This window comes from Clytia hemisphaerica, unplaced genomic scaffold (genome assembly GCF_902728285.1).
Source record: "Clytia hemisphaerica strain Z4C2 unplaced genomic scaffold, Clytia hemisphaerica genome assembly, whole genome shotgun sequence".
Classification (NCBI taxonomy): Eukaryota; Metazoa; Cnidaria; class Hydrozoa; order Leptothecata; family Clytiidae; genus Clytia; species Clytia hemisphaerica.
Window position 1 is genome coordinate 1,179,885 of NW_027103852.1, and position 20,501 is coordinate 1,200,385.

At 35.0% G+C, this 20,501-nt stretch overlaps 4 protein-coding genes across 5 annotated transcripts in view; 1 reads left to right on the forward strand and 3 right to left on the reverse strand.

Annotated features, from left to right (window-relative positions):
- The window catches only part of LOC136807975 (uncharacterized), a 17,630-nt gene extending 8,544 nt beyond the window's left edge, over nt 1–9,086 (forward strand). Inside the window, exons 3-8 of the mRNA XM_067064603.1 lie at nt 756–883; nt 5,640–6,147; nt 6,419–6,871; nt 7,373–7,571; nt 7,975–8,285; nt 8,819–9,086. Coding sequence (XP_066920704.1) covers nt 756–883; nt 5,640–6,147; nt 6,419–6,871; nt 7,373–7,571; nt 7,975–8,285; nt 8,819–8,940 — 1,721 coding nt within the window. The 3' untranslated portion in view covers nt 8,941–9,086. The remainder of the gene's footprint in view (nt 1–755; nt 884–5,639; nt 6,148–6,418; nt 6,872–7,372; nt 7,572–7,974; nt 8,286–8,818) is intronic.
- The window catches only part of LOC136807980 (dehydrogenase/reductase SDR family member 4-like), a 47,807-nt gene extending 37,287 nt beyond the window's left edge, over nt 1–10,520 (reverse strand). Inside the window, exons 1-2 of the mRNA XM_067064609.1 lie at nt 10,303–10,520; nt 9,513–9,590 (exon numbers count right to left, since the gene is read on the reverse strand). Of these exons, the coding sequence (XP_066920710.1) occupies nt 9,513–9,590; nt 10,303–10,515 (291 nt within the window). The 5' untranslated portion in view covers nt 10,516–10,520. The remainder of the gene's footprint in view (nt 1–9,512; nt 9,591–10,302) is intronic.
- Nucleotides 10,521–12,557: 2,037 nt separating this feature from the next.
- On the reverse strand, nt 12,558–16,174 carry LOC136807973 (uncharacterized). 2 transcript variants are annotated; one of them, XM_067064600.1, is made up of 2 exons: nt 15,860–16,174; nt 12,558–15,330 (listed from the first exon to the last, which is right to left on the reverse strand). In XM_067064600.1, exons 1-2 carry the CDS (start codon nt 16,155–16,157, stop codon nt 13,472–13,474), a joined length of 2,157 nt encoding a protein of 718 aa, XP_066920701.1. In that variant the 5' UTR covers nt 16,158–16,174; the 3' UTR covers nt 12,558–13,471. The 2 variants fall into 2 exon arrangements, with proteins under 2 accessions (XP_066920701.1, XP_066920700.1); XM_067064599.1 differs by having other exon boundaries at nt 15,833–16,174.
- A 192-nt stretch (nt 16,175–16,366) lies between these two features.
- LOC136807979 (uncharacterized) lies at nt 16,367–20,467 on the reverse strand. The gene is made up of 8 exons (XM_067064607.1): nt 20,329–20,467; nt 19,919–20,096; nt 19,716–19,793; nt 19,306–19,400; nt 19,081–19,129; nt 18,577–18,711; nt 17,012–17,067; nt 16,367–16,844 (listed from the first exon to the last, which is right to left on the reverse strand). Exons 1-8 carry the CDS (start codon nt 20,433–20,435, stop codon nt 16,730–16,732), a joined length of 813 nt encoding a protein of 270 aa, XP_066920708.1. The 5' UTR covers nt 20,436–20,467; the 3' UTR covers nt 16,367–16,729.
- Between the last annotated feature and the right edge of the window lie 34 nt (nt 20,468–20,501).

The following is a 20,501-nucleotide window of genomic DNA, read 5'->3' on the forward strand; positions in this document are numbered from 1 at the left end:
ACCTTAGCGTCCCACTACCGTCCCACCTTAGCGTCCCACTACCGTCCCACCTTAGCGTCCCACTACCGTCTCACTACCGTCCCACCTTAGCGTCCCACTACCGTCCCACTTGAGCGTCCCACCTGAGCGTCCCACCGTCCCACGTCCCACTTCTCCAGTATGCCGTTTTTAAGAGGCGGCAACGAAACTAGCACTGTTATCTTCAAAAATACAAAGGAGATGGATGTCCAGTCGTTTATATGTTCATGGTCTAGCGTTATAACTTAGAGTTAAAACTCTACCAATCCAACCTAATTTAGAGCGCTTCCGAATCATTTTTTTTTTCTATGAATTCCTTTTATGGTAGAGTACCTTTCTGCCAAGTTTCAAGTCCGTAGCAGCCCTACATCTAAAGTTATGCAAGGGTGGTTGAAAACAATAACAATAATTGCCCCGCAGGGGCTTTTGTTGCTTCACGTAGCGGACTTGCTCGTCAGAAAAAACAAAACCCCCCCCCCTGAGAAAAAGAACCCCCGAAAAGCTTGATAATAATAGGGTTTACCAGCAGGCTCCTCCAAAGTCTAAAAAAGTTGAAATTTAAACACTGTTTTTTGTACATAATTTCAAGTCAATCGGGTAAAATTATTGTTTGAGGGACCTATCTAGAACATATTTTTATTAGATAACCGATGCATGCAGGATTTTAAAGCCGGTTATAATCTAATGGAGGGCTGTATATAATTATGACTCATATTATTATTGTTATTATTTTCCAGTTTCTATTCCATGTGGTCCACAATTTGGAGATCAATTTGTACAAGCTGGTGACGATGTTGCGACTTGCTTTTCATCTTTTTCGAAAAAATTCCCATTATTCTCAAGAGTTAACAGATCGAAAATTTGTGTAAGTATCAATCAAATATAAAATGACTTTTGTGTTAAAATCTCGATATGTTTCAAATTTTTAACAAGTGATACTTTTATGGACCTACCTGGTTATGCATTTAACACATATATAATTAAAAAACAACAACATTTAAAATTAGCAAAAGCTTTTCGGTCTTTCCATCATCAGTGCTATAGAATAGTAAAATTGAAAATCAAAAAAGTTACAAATTTATTCGTCTAAAAACATTAAAAGGTAATAAAAGAAAGCTATTAAAAATGAAAAGAGGCATTCTCACGGGATACGTGAATGTCTCTTTTCTATTAAAATCTATGTTACACCATTTCTAAAAAGAATTAAACGAGCAGAGTCGAGTTGGTCATTTAGACGTGGTCTCTTAAGGGCAATTAATGCGGCTTCCAGATTTTTTCTTAATCGGGTATTCGTGGGAGCGTTTAAGATTACTTTCCATAAGAATTCGTGGTCAGGGTGGTTTTTGAGATGCTTTGCAGGTTCAGAGTTGTGCTCAAAGTTATTATGTTCTGACCACCTGGTTTCAACATTACGTTGGGTTTCGCCGATATAATTCAATCCACAAGAACACGTGCCTTCGTAAATTTTACACGCTGGGTGTGGAGTTTTATCCTTCGAGTTAAAAAACTGTTTTACTTCTTTGTTGCCCATTTTATAGCAAAATCAATTTTGTCGTTGGTAAAAAACTTCAATTTTTCAATGAATCGCTTTGCAAGTTGTTCATTGGTGTCTGAAAATGGAACCTCAATAAGTATGAATTTGCGTTTTTCTTTGAAAAGGAAATCAGGTATGATGCAATCATTAGTTAATTTCGTTTCAAAATCTTTGATGACGCTTTCGGTGAATCGAATTGGGTAACCTGCTTCTCTAAACTTTTCTCTGATAATTTCCTTTTCTTTATTATAATTGTTACGATTCTATATGATCGATTTAGGTCACCATTAATCGTATTACGTTTATACCTTTTAGGTATCTTAGAAGACCAGTGTGTGGGATGCTTGTTCTGTTTCCTGTGTACAGATGTTTTAACTTGGCCATTTATCAGTGTTATATCAGTGTCCAGAAACTTAGTTGGTTGGGTCTCGATTGTGAATCGAATATTTTGGTGGTAATTGTTCATTGATTGAAATAAGTAATCTGGTTCGTTAATCTTTCTGCGTGTGATAATGTCGTCAACATATCTCTTGTAGAAAGGTGGTTTGATCGATTTGACAACTTCGGTCTCCATCTTGGTGAGGAAGATGTTGGCAAGTGTTACCGATAGTGGTCCACCCATTGTACAACCGTCAGTTTGCTTGAAAAAACACGATTGGAAGATGAACGTACTATCAGCAGATAACTTTAGTAAAAGTCGTTTCATTACCAAACGAGTACATAGTATTGGCAACTTTTTATGTACATATATTTGATCTAGGATATAATCAACTGTATCATTTATTGGAACGTTTGTAAATAAAGATTCTACATCGTACGAGACATATTCTTCGTCTAATGTGATCGGTGACTGATTTCGTATCATTTCTGGAAAATCTTGTGTGTTATTTATTATATAATCATTACATGCGTATAACGGTTTTAGGTATTGTGAAATTACTTGTGCTGCATTATACATGCAAGTGCCCGTTTGAGCGATAATCGGTCTAAACTTTATAGATTCGACGGTTATGTCAGAAATATTTGTAAATTTATGAGTTTTTGCTGTACCATAGAGCTTAGCTGGAGCATTTGAAGTTGGACGCATCTTTTCATAGTGCTCATACTTGCGGAAATTTCGATACAGAAAATCTTGAAAACGTTTCAAATCAATTAAGGTGTTATCCTCTGAGTGTTTGTAAACTCCTTGATCAATACCTTCATTTATCATAGCCTGTAGTTTATTTACATAGTCGACTTTATTCATAACTACAACGGATGAGTCTTTGTCTCCTGGTATGATAACGATACTATCATTATTGATGAGTCTCTTTAAATTAGTGTAAGTGTAATCTTTTGAATCATATATATTTTTCGTGAACATATCACAGTACGCTCGTAAAAGTTCATGAAAAAGTTCATAGCACAATCGACCGATAAAGACGTACCGAACGAACAAAAAGAAGAGTTTCATGAACTTTTACGAGCGTACTGTGATATGTTCACGAAAAATATATATGATTCAAAAGATTACACTTACACTAATTTAAAGAGACTCATCAATAATGATAGTATCGTTATCATACCAGGAGACAAAGACTCATCCGTTGTAGTTATGAATAAAGTCGACTATGTAAATAAACTACAGGCTATGATAAATGAAGGTATTGATCAAGGAGTTTACAAACACTCAGAGGATAACACCTTAATTGATTTGAAACGTTTTCAAGATTTTCTGTATCGAAATTTCCGCAAGTATGAGCACTATGAAAAGATGCGTCCAACTTCAAATGCTCCAGCTAAGCTCTATGGTACAGCAAAAACTCATAAATTTACAATATTTCTGACATAACCGTCGAATCTATAAAGTTTAGACCGATTATCGCTCAAACGGGCACTTGCATGTATAATGCAGCACAAGTAATTTCACAATACCTAAAACCGTTATACGCATGTAATGATTATATAATAAATAACACACAAGATTTTCCAGAAATGATACGAAATCAGTCACCGATCACATTAGACGAAGAATATGTCTCGTACGATGTAGAATCTTTATTTACAAACGTTCCAATAAATGATACAGTTGATTATATCCTAGATCAAATATATGTACATAAAAAGTTGCCAATACTATGTACTCGTTTGGTAATGAAACGACTTTTACTAAAGTTATCTGCTGATAGTACGTTCATCTTCCAATCGTGTTTTTTCAAGCAAACTGACGGTTGTACAATGGGTGGACCACTATCGGTAACACTTGCCAACATCTTCCTCACCAAGATGGAGACCGAAGTTGTCAAATCGATCAAACCACCTTTCTACAAGAGATATGTTGACGACATTATCACACGCAGAAAGATTAACGAACCAGATTACTTATTTCAATCAATGAACAATTACCACCAAAATATTCGATTCACAATCGAGACCCAACCAACTAAGTTTCTGGACACTGATATAACACTGATAAATGGCCAAGTTAAAACATCTGTACACAGGAAACAGAACAAGCATCCCACACACTGGTCTTCTAAGATACCTAAAAGGTATAAACGTAATACGATTAATGGTGACCTAAATCGATCATATAGAATCAGTAACAATTATAATAAAGAAAAGGAAATTATCAGAGAAAAGTTTAGAGAAGCAGGTTACCCAATTCGATTCACCGAAAGCGTCATCAAAGATTTTGAAACGAAATTAACTAATGATTGCATCATACCTGATTTCCTTTTCAAAGAAAAACGCAAATTCATACTTATTGAGGTTCCATTTTCAGACACCAATGAAACAACTTGCAAAGCGATTCATTGAAAAATTGAAGTTTTTTACCAACGACAAAATTGATTTTGCTATAAAATGGGCAACAAAGAAAGTAAAACAGTTATTTAACTCGAAGGATAAAAATCCACACCCCAGCGTGTAAAATTTACGAAGGCACGTGTTCTTGTGGATTGAATTATATCGGCGAAACCCAACGTAATGTTGAAACCAGGTGGTCAGAACATAATAACTTTGAGCACAACTCTGAACCTGCAAAGCATCTCAAAAAAACCACCCTGACCACGAATTCTTATGGAAAGTAATCTTAAACGCTCCCACGAATACCCGATTAAGAAAAAAATCTGGAAGCCGCATTAATTGCCCTTAAGAGACCACGTCTAAATGACCAACTCGACTCTGCTCGTTTAATTCTTTTTAGAAATGGTGTAACATAGATTTTAATAGAAAAGAGACATTCACGTATCCCGTGAGAATGCCTCTTTTCATTTTTAATAGCTTTCTTTTATTACCTTTTAATGTTTTTAGACGAATAAATTTGTAACTTTTTTGATTTTCAATTTTACTATTCTATAGCACTGATGATGGAAAGACCGAAAAGCTTTTGCTAATTTTAAATGTTGTTGTTTTTTATTTTTTATCAATATGGCAAACATTGATCATAAACATATATAATTGATAGCGTGACCATTAAACAATCATTCAGAACACAAATAGTGACGATCTATTAAAATTAGTCGTTTGCTTCTTATAAAAAAAACGTTTAGAAACCAAAATTTCATGCTCTTGAAATATTCTTTCATATTCAAGACTTTGTCAGCAAAAAACATCTTTCTCATAAAAAAATTGAGTAATTTGACTAAGAACATTGATGTAAGCTTATTAATAGTGATTCTTATAGATAAACATGCGTTTTCTGAGCCAACAAAATTTTTTTACAAAAATCTGCTTGAGCCATCTTTTACCTACTTTCATGCAAAAAAATCAGAAAAGGTTAATGATCCAAAACCCGTTTTTTGGCCCAAATCTGCCTAACTAATGAGCCAATCACGAGGAAAGCTAATAACGAACGAACGGACGAACGAACGGACAAAAGTTAATTTATAAGACCTTCCCCCCACCGGGGTAGGTCCAAAAAGAGAAAAGAGGCTATAATTTAAAAGCAATTTAAGAACAGGATAAGAACGTTTCAAGACTTAAAGTGGCGAAAAAATAAGAACAGCAGCGCCTTACTTGTTCTTATTACGAAAAAAGAATGCGGCAAGTTCTCATTTTAACTATAAGTCTCAAACCTGACGAGTAATTTTCAATACCGTATTAGATATGCAGTAACGGATATATCACTTTGGACAAACTACAAAACAGTTTTAGAAAATCATTGACTTCTGGCTATCCATCAGTCCTGATCCCATTTAATTACGATATGATAAGTCTTGGTAACAACATTCTGTACCGTACCACAAAAGATCAAAATATATTGAACCTTGTTGACAGAGATATCTCACTTTCAAAATCTGTGTCGTCCTTCAAATCAAAAGAAGCAATCGTTGTTACTTTTAATAACGTTCCCCATTACGGTAATCGAAACATGATATTCCGTTATCAAGTTGTTATAGCTACTGATTACAAAAACACATACACTATCTTCAATTACGATCGAATGGATAATTCCGGCTATGACAATATTGGTTACGCTGAACCAGATGGAGAGGTCTCTTGCACACCATACAAACGTTTTAACCTCAATGGACACACACTGACAACATCTTCCAACGTTGGTAAACCTGGAAAATTTATCTTCTTGCTAACTAATTGCACGAATGACAGAGGTAAGATGTGAAAACACAATTGAAAAGTTTCGATAAAAAAAGAACCAAACGATCTCTGAAAAAAGTGTTCTGCACACAATGTTATCATTAGTAGGCCCTACTGGTAACAAATTTTATGAAAATTGTTAAAACATATAGTAAAAACCTAAGCTTTAAGCTAAGGGTCAAATTTGATGCTTTGTTCCAAATTTGAACGATAATTACATCAATCCGGCCTACTACATTGCAGAATCATAGTTATAGTTTGAAATATTTAGTTTCTTTTATATAGTTTTACCAACAACGACACCTTTGTTAACCACGACACCAGCAGCACGAACAAATTCATCTGAAAAGATGGTAAAGTTAGAATGTCACTCCAATGGTTTCGAAGCTGGATTCAATTTAAAACGATTATCAGCAACGATGGTACCCTACTCTATCAGGTTTTCTGGTAACAATAATTGCAGCTCAGTTGATAAGACTTCCGTAGGTCAGATCAGAAACGGAAGACTTTGGATCGGCTCAAACTATACTCAATGTGGAATACAAACATCCTACAGTGGTGACAATATTATATTTGAACAAAAGCTAATCGTAAGTTATGGATCCAAAAATCAACCACGACTTGTTTATAGATCACCTACGAGGTATTCGTACAGATTCAAATGCATTTTGAACAGAAATATCAACTCAAAATTGAACATGGATGTGGAAGATAAATTTCAAGACATCGAAGAGATTAGTAAGTGTTAATTTTTAAGCCATTACAGCCTAACATCAATGAGTATAATGGTTGAACAGCTATTGTTCTCGATTGTTTGATGATTCTGCACAGTCAGGGTTAAGGCACCCAACCCCCGTAGGTGCTGCGGCTTTTCAATAGTGAATTTACCTTCGCCCAGGTTAACCCATACCATTTAGAGGAAGTAAGACTTTTTAATCTAATGCAAGGGTGTTGATATGTAGGCCAGTCTTTTTATTTGGAGTGGAACGTACTCAAGCTCTTCCGAAGAGCAATAAAGGTTCATTAGACCTCCCTGTCATAGAAAAGGCGATTATCTCAGGACGCAAGCAATCGACAGAAGGTAAAGTCATCCTTCAAACTTGCATCCGCAAGGTTATGCTTTTCTACAGGAGTCGATACAAACTACAAGGGTGTTTGTTGAAATTGTTGTGAAAAATAACAGTCAATTAATCAATAACGTAAAAAATTAGTGTCGTAATTTACTTCATATAATTTTAGACGGAACATCCAATTTTCAACTGGAATTGAAAATGACTCGACCAGACAGCGACAAAGAACAACAAATGGTCACTATTGGAGATCGTTTACGATTCACTTTAAACCTCCCAAACGCTCCACAGAATGTGAAAACTTCACCTCAAAATTGTTACACAACTAGAATAGATGGAAGCGGAAGATATAATTTGATTTCAAACAGGTACAAAGTTCAATGTTTTATTTAAAAACTCAAATGGCGAGCACAAAATCAAACTTGACATAGAATAAAATAATCTTAAATTTTCAAATTTTATCCAGCACTTTACATAAAAGAATTTTAAACTAATGGTCTGAAACAATAAAAATTCTATCATCAAGTAACACAATTAACAGTTCGGCTAGCCTATCTCTATCTCAACACGCGATGTTTTTATCACGGTGTTGTGAAAAAAGCCGTGGTCGTCTGGTACAAGCAACAGTTGGACAAGCTCATCATAATTCTTCAAGACAGACTTTACTGATAAGACTTTAATATCTAATCTTCATCTCATATCTCATATTTTACTAATAAACTTTTCAATCCGACCTTAAATCACATCCTCATTTTCTTTATCATTTTGCAGATGCGTTAGTCCGAATGTCAAGGAAACAACTGTCATCACTTCACTGGCAACTTCTCTTCATCAATTTTCGTGGGAATTATCAGCATTCCGTTACTTCGGTGATTCAAACACTGTTGTGATCGTGTGTGAAGTTTTAGTTTGTAAAAACGATGCATTTTGGAGGTTGAGTGAAGAATGCAAAAGATGTGGGCAAACTTCCAATAGAAGAAAACGAAGGGAAAATGAAGAGGAGGAAAACCAGTCTGTTGTTCTACAGAAAAGAACAGTTTCTTCAGAACCAATCTATATCATTGAAAAGTCACAGAGACAAGGTACAGTAGAGGAAAATTTCCATTTTTCCAATTAGTGTTACAAAATTGTGTATTGTGAAACTGCTATGGTTGTTCTTTCAAATTTTTCTCTATAAGCCACTAAAAGATTTCCATTTAAGACTCCGAACTTGATTTTCTCTGAAACGCCATAGATCTGTTCAATTAGTGTGCAAATTTGAAATTCATGCCAACTGGGTTCCGCACTATAATATTGTTTTTTTTCAATTTGATAAGAACCATCATTCTAGCTAAGTTCCAGGATTGTTGACTGATGACAACTGACTGTCGCTTTAATAAAGGAAGAAATTTTGGCGGTAAGAAAATTCGGTGGGTTTAGCGGAAAAAGTCCGCAAAATTCAATTCCTGCTGAAATTAACTTTTGCCTTCAAATTTTCGAGCAATCCGTCAAATTAGATTTAAATCAAAAAATTTTTTGGATCACACCAAATTGAATTCCAGCCAAAATTTCTTTCCTTGAAGTAGTTTTTAAATATGAAAATTTTAAAACAACCATCGTTGAAATTTCTTTCTAGAACAAAAAGTACGTCAAAAAGACAATGGAGCGATACCGAAACCAACTGGCATAGCAATCATTGCAATTTTGGCAACTATCGTCCTCGTTGTGGGTGCAGTTCTAGTCAAGAAAAGATTGTGAATTGAAGTGAATACAATTTAAGAAAGTTCACTTTTTTTTTCATCAAAATATTTTTTTTAGGGAATTTATTTTGAAACAGAGGAGAAGGATAGAATGTAAAATTAAATAAAGTACGGTCTCTCACTCACATACCTTATCACATTGTTCAGATGTTGTCTAAAATGAAATAAACATAAGAAATGCATTCATACAGTGGTCAAAGCAAAGATTTCGTCTGAGACGAAGAAAAGCAAAGGCGAAGACGAAGAATGGATTATACACAGCAAATTGGCAGATATTCCTAAAAATTTGGTGAATCAAGCAGAATTTTGAGATGGAAAAGCCACTTTATATACTTCACTGAGACGGAAAGTCGTCTGCTTTTATACAAATAAACGCCCGGTTATTATAACTTAATTTTGTTTTTAGAAAGAATACCACTAAAATGTACGACCCTTGCAATTGAGATCCTCTTTGCACGTTCACCAACACTTTTCCGAGAATCAAGTCACATGACAGTGTTTGAATGTATAAACGTTGTGTCAACAACGAGTTGACTTAATTGAAAAAAAAGATTGTAATTGTGAACATACTTTGAGCAGCGGACCAAAAGCTGGACTGATTCCTGCATTGTTCACCAATATATCCAACTTTCCATATTGTTTTAATGTCTGTTAAGAAAAAAAGGGTAACAATCATAAGAAATCAATAAACCCTCTCAAATTTCTAAATAATTCGTCAGGGAAAAGTGACGAAATTTTGGCCAAGTGACGAATAATTTCCCCGACGAAAATTTTCCCTAACGAAACTAAACTTTTTGAAGAGAAAAACAAGCTGGCGATGATATCTTCATTGAAAAGTCGACGAAAGGAGACGAAGATACACTCGATGAAAACGTGCAATTTGAGGTGGTAAGACTTGAACCAAAGTACCCCAAGAATCCATATCAAACAAAACAAATAGTTTCCCCCGACAAAAGATAAAATTTCCAGAGTTCACACAGAAATCAAGAGTTGAGTTTCCCTGAGTTATTAACAATTTGATTCTACAAAACACCTTCTTTTCCAGGTTTTCCAGGAAGTACCAGGAATTTAGCCTTTTTGGTTGACACTGTTATTCTGTTATTACTCGCAAAATCGAATCCATGCAAAGCTTAGGCCATTTTTAGCTGATTTTTAAGGTTTAAACGCGATATTGAATCCACGAGAATTATTTCAAAACACTGACTGAAAAAATTAAATCATAAGAATTTCACTATTACTTTATTTGTGAAATTTAATCGTTCCATCACATTCACGAATGGAATATCGTATATTGAAGCATTTTCAATGTTAAATGAAAATCTGAAAATGTAATGAAACGAAAATATTTTGAGGAACTCACCAATTCCAAAAGTTTCGCTCTATCTTCTGTTTTACCAACATGGCAAACACATCCTGAAACTTCTAAACCTTTTGGTCTTAATTGTGCTTCTTCTACATTTGTCTCTTTACGACTACTAATGACAACTTTTGCACCGTTTTCTGGTAACCCCTCTGCAATTGCATAACCAATTCTGTGGATAAAAACGGAATACAAACTAAAACTCGACTGCATCACAAAATGACTGTAAGGGCCGGTCTCCACTTTCATAAGGAATGTTCACCAGATGAATGAACAAGATCATATTCAAAACAATTGAATTCAGATTCATCATAAACCAAAGATAAATCCGGTGTTGATTTTTCTTCCATTGTTAAACTGTGACCACGATTTTCCTTGATAAATTCAATAATATTATATCTATAAATATCCAAGATAAAACCTGAATTAGAACTAGGTCACAGTGTGGATCTAACCACACTGAAACGACCGCCTTCCATCACGCATCACGTTTGCGAAAGAGCGCGCGCACATTATTAACGCCTACATGTCATCTCCAGTACATTTTAGATTATTCATTGAAAACAGATTATCTAAATATATAGTCATTTTTCATGTCTCGATTATTCAATTCCGAATAAAAGTCATTCAGCGAAAAAAAAGAGAAACACCTGGGTAATCTAGTTAAAAAAACCGAAAGTAAATGGTAGACGAAGTAATGAGCCAAGGCAAAACGAGATTAGCGTACCACTATGAAAGAAACCGCCTCCGGCGGTCGATTAATTTTTCGCTTTCTTTGTTTTCTCTCTATTGTATGGATCAATGTGCCAGTTGATAGGTCAAGCTTATTGGCGCCATAATAATGCTGGTCATCGCATGTTAAATCTATCTTCACAACAATGTGTTCAAATGCAATTCTATCTTGATTGAAGCGAATGACATGGACTCGAGTTTCGCCCATCATATCCCGATTTTCATGCTGTATTAAGAAATATTCACCAGTGTGATAAAATCCTTGAATATGTTCTCTTACATTGGTTTTGTTTTCATCACTAATTTTGATTGGCGGGATATCCTTTAGTTTGAATTCTGATGGGATGAAGAACGATTTTTTGCTGGTGTACATTTTTTTTTCATTTTTTTGTTTTAAATTTTTTTTCTGAGAAATAGAGGAGTAATGAATGACATTATTCTTGATATGCGTAAGTCAAGATGACGTCATATTATTTAACGGAAGCACTAAAAAAAAGCCGGATTTTGACCTCCGTGTTTCTATTTTTAGTAACAGAGAGGAGTCAAATCCCGAATATTTTCGGGTGTTTCTGCTAGAAAAATGACTTACGCATATCAAGAATAGTTTGTGAAAATCAAGTAAAAAATTAAAAAAACATGTGTTTTTATCCAGATTAAAAGTGATACATATTTTTTAAGACCATATAAGAATTCGAAAAAAGGCTCCGGGATGCTTAGGTCGAGGGCTTGAGGCTGAAAGGCTGAAAAATGCTTATAAGGATGCTTTAAATCACAAGCAAAATTTTAGAGAAATTCCGAAAATCCGCAAAATCCTAGCAAAAATCAGGAAAATACATTTTTCGTAGGCTTAGTGTAATGCTTAGCATATGTTTAAATTTTTGCCATTAAGGCGAAGCCAATTTAATTTGCTGTTTTACGGGCCAAGCTACCTAAAAATTTTCATCCGTGAAAAATTCTTCTTGAATCTTCCAGTACGGTAAAATCCTCTTTCTCCAAAAAATAAAAGTTGATTTTATCAGCAAGTTGAAATGGTGGAATATCCTTGTGTTTAAAATTCAGGTGGTACAAACCAAGATTTTTCGATGTTGTATACCATCATTTATTGGTTGTATTTTCTGTTTTTTCATTATTATTATTCTATGGAAAACAAAAGAAACGGTATATTTAGATAGAATATTGAAATTCATACATGAAATGTACATGGGGTTCTCAGCCAGTTAAAATAATAGACCGGTTCGAAAAAATAAAAGGGGCTCTCTGTTGTCATTCTCCGTGGACCGTATGATTAGCGAGTTTATGTATTCGAGATAAATCGCGGGGGACGGTATAAAGCAAAGCTGATATGGGGCTGAAATCGCCGTCCACTTTGCTCGACGACGGTAAAAAAAACCAAGATACCGTCGCCCTCGATATCCTCCGATACATAAACTCGGTATTAACTGTGATACCAAGAATTCTATAAACTCCCTGTGTGTGTATAAATTTTCACAACCGAAAAGGGTCAATCGCAGCTTGTTCGGAAATAAATCGCTTTTTTTGGTGATCTTCGATTTCCAGACGTGAATCGAAATAACAGCCATAAACAGTGTAGCAAGAATGTTAAAAGTCTTAAAATTTGACTCTAATTGCAAAAAAATTCAGCTTTAAAGGCTTGTTATTTGAACGGAAATCCATGTTAGAAAATTCAACAGGGCGGATTTCCGTCTACACTAACAACACTTTACGAAACGAAAAGAAAATGAGATACCCAAAGATCGAAGAGAAAACATTTTTGACCGATTTCTGGTTAAACAAAGTCAATAATATCATACCTAATTGCAAAATACCTGAAAGATAAAAATAATACAGTGCAAAAAGAATTTACAAAATAAATGAGATAAAAAAGCAGGTCTACTAAAGGCTGTATCAAAAACATTGGCAGCCCGCGCATTGGGCTCTTCCAGAAAAAAATTGAATATGGGGGGGGGGTGAATTTTGAACCCCGGACAACGGACCTCGCCCCCCCCCCCGGACAAGCATCAGTTGACCCGCCAGACATTCAAAATCACCCCTAATCAGACGACATTTGCCCCTAAAACAAAGCAGATTTTGCAGATTTTCACTAATCCCCGGACAAGATATCCAATATATCCTCCAAAGTGAATGAGAAAAATAGAAGGTTTTTTCTTCCAAACCAAAAACTTGGTCTGATTTCAAATACGTATTCAGATTTTCATATCTTTCTTGAATTAAAATCTAGAGTTTTTGATTATTCTTTTTAGCCTATTAGTCGATTCCGTATCTGACAAATTACTATTAGCCCTATTCATAATATACACCACTGGAGAGTCTTCTGAGAACCAATTCATTCTAAATTCTCACACACCGCGCAGCAAAAGGTCGATTGGTGTATTATCCATTATCAGGCCCATAATTTAAACATTGCAATAGAAAGTGATCATTCAAGAAATTCATGCTTTTTGCAAACCAATCTCGAATGCTTCTCACAGATACATTCACCACATTTCTGACACCTGTTCTTGGTTTTGTTCAAGCTATCTTTTCGTTTCTTACAACCTTTACCAGCAATATCATCCAAACAGACTCGACAACGTTTTCTTGATTCACCAACCCTCGAATATTCTTCATTTTCAAGACCAGACTGGTCAGGAATTTTCCCGAGTAGAATAGATATTTTATTTTTGACGTTAAAGCACAAGCCCGTGAGTGGTCTTTCGGCAACAAACGGCTTGACCAAGCTCATAACAAGTTCCCACGAGGGGTCAAATGTTTCCATCCCCACCAGACAATTTTTACCGTGTTTGATTGAATGCAAGGTTAAAGAATTTCGACGAATGACATCCAATAAGAAGTAGAAATGAGCTTTTGCCCATTGATGTGTTATAGTTTTTGTTGAAAATTGATTAAATTCTTCATTGCATTTCTTTGTGTTTTCGTAGAATCTGATCAATGATGGAACACGTTTTTGACCCTCTTTCGTGACACCAAGCAAAGGTCGTGTGGTTGTTAACATGAAGATATTTTCCTTCCCTTTGGTATTCGTAGCTTTCTTTGTATAAGTGCATAACACAAAATTTCCCTGATGTTTTTCCCAATGCATTGTGCTTTGATTCTCTTCACGATTTTTTGGAATTCGCAATTCTTCAGGGACTCCTGGATTACTCGCATCCACCATCCCAACCATGGTTATATCTCTGGAGAAAAGCCAACTGGCTGTCAAGACAGAACTGTATTGTTGATCCATTGTAATGGTCCTACCTTTCATATTTCTTCCCGGTAAAGATTCTACAAGATTCTTCACGTAGTCTTCGGTGGTGTCCAAATAATATGGCCCAGTACCGTTTAAAGGTTTTGCCGAGTATGGAGCGACTTGATAAATGAAGGGTACAGTCGCATCGCTTAAGGATTTATACAATAAACCGTTCCTGATTTTATCATTCGGGTTGAAAGCCTTGTTGCCAACAGGCTGGGTCATTGGATACAAAGTATCATCAATGGTCAGATATTGGGACGGAATCAAGACACTTTTCATTCGCTCGTTAAAAGTATTTGTCAATTCTCTAACCGCTGCGAATCGATCAGATTTCCAAAGCTCTTTCAACTGTTCGTTTTCTTCATCAAACGAAAGGACAGATAGAATAAAGCTTAATCGATGTCTGGACATTGTTCCACTGAAGACGGGATGACCAGAAGTCTCATGAAAGAGATTCTCAATTTTGTAGGTAGATTTGCCAAGAAGGCCTCTAGCGTACAATAACCCAAGAAAAGCGTAAAGCTCGTTCCGACTTAAAGGTCTGACATAATAATACGATCGATTTGATGAATTTTCTTTCGGATCTGGTAGATTGTCTTGGACGTGCTTGATCTTCTGGTTGGTATGTTTGAGAATCAAATCCACCATTTCGACAGGGAATAAAATATCAAACGCGTCTCTTATGGTTTCAATACTTGAAGCTAAAGGAAGAAGAGTCATGGCTTGGGGTACAGGCGGTAAAATGTCACATGGTCTTTGAACATGGATGTTGTTGGGCATTAAATTTGTCCAATATACTTTCTCTGAATGTTGTTTTGGACCTAAATATCCGTTAATGACTTGATAATTATTAAAATGTTCATGATTAACCATACCATAATGATGATTGTCAAAGTAATGAGAATCTAACGATTTTTGAATATTATTAATGAAAGAGCGTCTTGGTGGAGCCTTTTCTTTAGTTGGAGTTACAAAGACCAAAGTTTCATTTGAATTTAGACCAGCATTAGCGGATTCACTTTGGAGAGCATCGTTTGGGTTAACTAAAAGATAGAGACACAAAACACAATGAGAAAATAATAAAATCTTACTCTAGAGGACTATACTATCTGTTAGCATAAAGCATATCCAAGGATATCTATAATACCCATATAAACACCCCTGGCTGTCTCACAGCCCCGGTGAAACTTTTTTTCTTCTTTTAAAAATTGGATCACGAATGGAGATGGCTGAAATTGGGGCTGAAATTTTCCCACTGGAGACGAAATTTTTGCCAAATTTTCCAGTGAGGCTGGGGTCCCAGCGGGTCTGTGACACAGGGGTGTATACAAAGCAGCTGTTTAAAAGTTTCCCAGTTTAATTTCAAGAAGATTTCGATAGCGTGTCCAATCTAATTCAGTATCACATTCCTTGTCCCTTACTGAAAAATTGGCATAAAATCGTTCCCGGTGAGAAAAATATCCAAGCCCAAGATGCAAAAGTCACTGAAATTTTTATTGTGCTTTGGTCTACAAACACAAAAAGAAAATCAAGTACTTTTCTAACCGCTTAGAATTGGCGTAATTCTCTCGCCACCACTATTTGAAGATTGACCAGAATTTAAATCACCACCAGCACCATCGTGATCATAGATTTCATGTAGATTAACATCGTTACTTATTTCTCCTTCCACTACATCACCAGTAGTTTCCACAGTTTCAACAAAACGTAAAAAATCTTGTATTTTGTCTGCAGTTTGATTCAACGTTTGAGGTGGGGGCGTCTGTGTGGTAATCTGCGGTTGTGATGTTTCAATGTGCGGCTGTGGAGTGGTTATTTGTGGCTGTGGGGTGGTAATAGACTGCTGTGCAGTTGCATCATTGCTCGCCATTTTTATTTATTTTTTATTTTACTAAAATTAATGGAGAAAATAAGATAACAGTGGTATGAATATAAAAGCTTCAGTCTCATTCTCCTCTACTTCAATGACCTAATATTCAATTAGTATACAGTCAATAATGTGAAGCAAAAGCGACTTGCATAAACATTTGAAGACCGAAGAATAAGAACCATGAAAATAGCTATAAAATTTATTTTAAATGGAAACAAAATATTTACAATCATCATAATAATTAACATAAATTATCATAAACTAAACGATTTGATTTAGTAGAAAAAAAACTCATCCATCATGATCTAATCTTAATTTTTTAGTTATCAAACTACCATCCTATATTATTTTACAAAGGAATGCTATTTTTGTCTTCCCATACCCATCTTCATCTGACTCTTGAAAATAGAAAATTCAGACATTGTGCTATAGGATGATATTATGTTTACATGTGCCTCTCCAACTGTCATAGTTGACTTCCCCCAGCTCCCAGACTAGCATAGAAAATTCAATTATCTAAAAATATAAATCTTGTTTTATAGTGTCTGTGTATATTAAAAAACAGTTTAACTTTATAACCTGGCGTGCATACCACCGTTGACCATAACAGTCTCACCAGTGATATAAGAAGCTTCGTCAGATGATAAAAATACTGCTAAACCTGCAACCTCTGATGGTTTGCCAAATCTAAAGAATTAAAGGTGTTAATGTAAGTTAAAATTGTTTGTTAAAATAAATAACTTCGGACGGTTTATCATAATCAATGGAACGAAAATAAGAAGAGATTGGGTAAAGGTTAGGAATTACAAAAAAAAATAATTAAAACAAAATAAAGACGGTTAGAGACAAATTACCTTCCAAGTGGGGTGTTACTTAAAATAGTTTGACTGATTGAATCTGTTGTAGTAAGCTATAAAAAAAGGAGAATTTCGCGTAAGTCAGCGTCGAAACAAAGATATTGTTCGTGTTTGAAGAATAGCCTAAAAGAGTTGTAACCAATTTATATACTCTTGTTGTGTGCTTAATTGTAGGGGGGTGGAATAAGTAGGGCTAGGGGGTGGGTACTCCAGATAAAAATCAAAAAAATGGGGGTATAAGTGCTATTGATCTGATTTTGCTAATTGAATTGAATTGAATTTGCTAATAATTGAAAAATTTCGTGTTAATAAAAACCCCCTAAATTGAAACCAGCCGCTGTTTCCTCGAAAAAGCAGAAAAATTTGTGTTAATTTCAGATCGTGAAAATTTCAAGGCCGTTGAATACTTGTCTCGTAATATTCGTGTAATAAGGCATTGTTAATTTTTGAGTGAGTGCAGGGGGGGGGTCAACATCCAGATACCAGACCCATAGCCGGGTGGTGGTGTCTTTTTTTCCTTTAAAAGTCTGAAAAGTCAAGTTGGTATTGATGGGGGTGGGTCCCCCTTTTTTTAGAAAAAAGAGTTATCCTCAGTTGGTATATTGATACCAAAATAGGGGGTGGGTACCCCTTTTTTAAATAATATGATTCAGAAAGTTGGTATCCATATCAAAATGACAGCAAAACTTTCCTAATTTTTGCCCTTATAGCTAGAAAATACCCCGGGGTACATATATCAGTCTAAACAGGTTTCAATTGGATTTGTTTTAGCTTTAGAGTATAATGACTGTAAATGAGTAATAAGTTTAAATGACTTTGAAGTTTGTTTATTTTGGACTCTATCGATATTTTCAAGTTTTATTTTTGATCAAGCCTGAAGCAAAAGCATTTTTTCTGTGATAGCATTTGGTAATGAGTGAATCTATTCTGTTCTAAAATTATGTACTAATAATAGCTTCTCCTAGTTTTTGCACATCAATTATATTCAAATAATATTGATTCAGACTGATTTTGCTAGCTTCATTGGGTTTGTTTTTATTATATTGTCAGTTTTCAGTCATTTTCTATTTTAGCATATGACATTTTTTGTGTTGTGTTGAAGAAAAAGTATTTCAAAAATGAGTTTTTTTGAAGTTTCTCTTAGTACCCTGTTTGTGTGGGAGGGGGTGGGTTCCCTTTAAACAGCTTTAAACTCAAATTTGTCAGATTGGTATTGGTACTAAATTAGGGGGTGGGTCCCATGATATTTTGTCAAATTCAAAAAGTCATGTTGGTATCGATAACAAATTATAGGGGGTGGGTCCCCCTTTTTTCTGAAAATTATGATTTTCAAGTTGGTATCGATACCAAAATAAGGGGGTGGGTCCCCCCTTTTTCTGAAAATTATGATTTTCAAGTTGGTATCGATACCAATTTTGGGGTGGTGGTGTTAAATTAGCTCAAAAGGTCAAAAGTCAGGTTTTTGGGCTATGGGTTGGTATTATAAATGTTGACCCCCCCCCCTGGTGAGTGTATTGTTAATTTTTGAGTGAGTGAATCAATGAAAGCATTAACAAACCTACCATTTCACTGAGGTTGGTTTCAATGATTCCAGGAGCAATTCCATTAACCCGAACCCCTGTAGGTCCACATTCCGTAGCTAATGCTTTGATTAAACCTAATAAAGCTGTCTTTGAGATTGAATATGCCCCAATCATCTAAGGAAAGATAAAACATAATTACAATCAACAAATTATGTTTTACTCTTCCAATAAATTTGATAATTATGATCCCAATAGTGTAGAGTAGCGTAGTGAGTCAACCAAAATTTGGGTAAACTGGAACTTCATATAAAAGTCTATGGAATAATGACATGAGCAAAGTAAGTAAGCATAAAATGTTTAGACCATTATTCGCCTATTTAGCTTAACTGCTAATTTCAGGGGGGGGCAAAAGGAGCACCAAATTTAGCAATCTCATGCCTTATAGTTATAGCGCCCAGAAAAATTCTAGGGGGTGTTTGCTACTCTCTGCCTTCCCTGCGACCACCCAACTGATAGGGTAGAATATGATTTTTCTGTACTTACAGGGAATGGTACATATCCTGTGATCGAAGAGTTGAACAGAACTGATCCTCTATAAAACAAATTGATTATTTTATTGATTTGAATGGAAAACTATTTATCTTGTCATTTTAAAATAGCATCAAGACAAACTAATGAATCTAGTGAAATGAATTGATTTCCGCTGATTTTAAATGCTGCTTCATTCATTCATAGTGACGAGAGTATTCTCCAGTTAGATTTACATACTTAGTTTTATTTAAATGAGGCATAGCTTCTTGTGTCATTTGAAATCCTGCTTTGACATTGGTTGTGAAGATTTTGTCCCATTGCTCAGAGGTTGTCTAAAGGAAAGAGCAACTCTAACAATATAAAAAACAATGATGAGATAAGAAATTGACTTGTTTTGCATAACCTACATACTAGCCGTTTTCACAGATTGTAAGGACATGTCTCTGAAAAGTTCTTGATTGTTCCCAAAAGCTCAGAAATGTTGCAGAACGGTCAAGAGTATTCCTGAACGCTTGCAAACAACCCTTTGAGCTATAAAGATTAATAATTAACTTGATTGGAACGTTCGGTAATGTTCAAAACATTCAGATATGTTTCTGAACTAATAAATAAAAAGAAATTATTAAACAACTTTGAAATGGACATACCTTGAGCAGTGGACCAAAAGCTGGACTGATTCCTGCATTGTTCACCAAAATATCAAGTTGTCCATATTGTTTTAATGCCTATAAAAAAAGTATTTGCTAGAGGTGATAAAAATTTAACATGGAAATTTCTTAAGAAGATGAATATACAGTCACACGTTCAAATATGAAAAAAAATTGACTTTATTTTAGGTATTGAATTTCACCTCTTCTAAGAGCTTTGTCCGATCGCCTTCTTTTGCAACATGGCAAACACATCCAGAAACTTCCAAATCTTTTGATTTCAATTGTTGCAGTGCTTCTTCTACATTTTTCTCTTTACGACTACTAATGACAACTTTAGCACCATTTTCTGCTAACCCCTCTGCAATTGCATAGCCGATTCTGTATTTGAATAAAAGTTAAATTTCTAGTTTCTAATGAAAGTAAAATTGTGAAGAATTTTTAAAACCCAAGGCATGCCAAATTACCATCAAGTAGAATCTGGTAGAATAAGAGAGTATTCTCATCAATGTTTGCCAATAATCACAAAGGGTCAAAAAATTGTATTCTTGTTCAAAGGTTTCTTTTTTTAATTACTTTTTTAGAGATCAAAAAATATGAAAATAATGTTTACCCAGCTGTTGATGCAGTTACTATTGCAACTTTTCCTTCTAAACGTTTTGACACTGTGGACATCATTCTTGTTGACAAAGTCACTTTTCTTAAAATATTACAATTCATTTTTCTGCTTAGAAAAATATAAAGCGAAGTCACATTAAAACTCTTTACAAAGCGAGGGAAAAGGCA

Excerpts from the sequence above, each read along its gene's own strand:
- LOC136807979 (XM_067064607.1), bottom strand. The coding sequence starts at position 20,435 with ATGAATTGTAATATTTTAAGAAAAGTGACTTTGTCAACAAGAATGATG. Across the intron at positions 19,401-19,715 it reads CTTTTGGTCCACTGCTCAAG|ACAACCTCTGAGCAATGGGA; the intron begins GTATGTCCATTT and ends TCTTTCCTTTAG. Across the intron at positions 16,845-17,011 it reads AGTAACACCCCACTTGGAAG|ATTTGGCAAACCATCAGAGG; the intron begins GTAATTTGTCTC and ends TTAATTCTTTAG.
- LOC136807973 (XM_067064599.1), bottom strand. The coding sequence starts at position 16,157 with ATGGCGAGCAATGATGCAACTGCACAGCAGTCTATTACCACCCCACAG. Across the intron at positions 15,331-15,832 it reads AATTACGCCAATTCTAAGCG|TTAACCCAAACGATGCTCTC; the intron begins GTTAGAAAAGTA and ends TCTATCTTTTAG.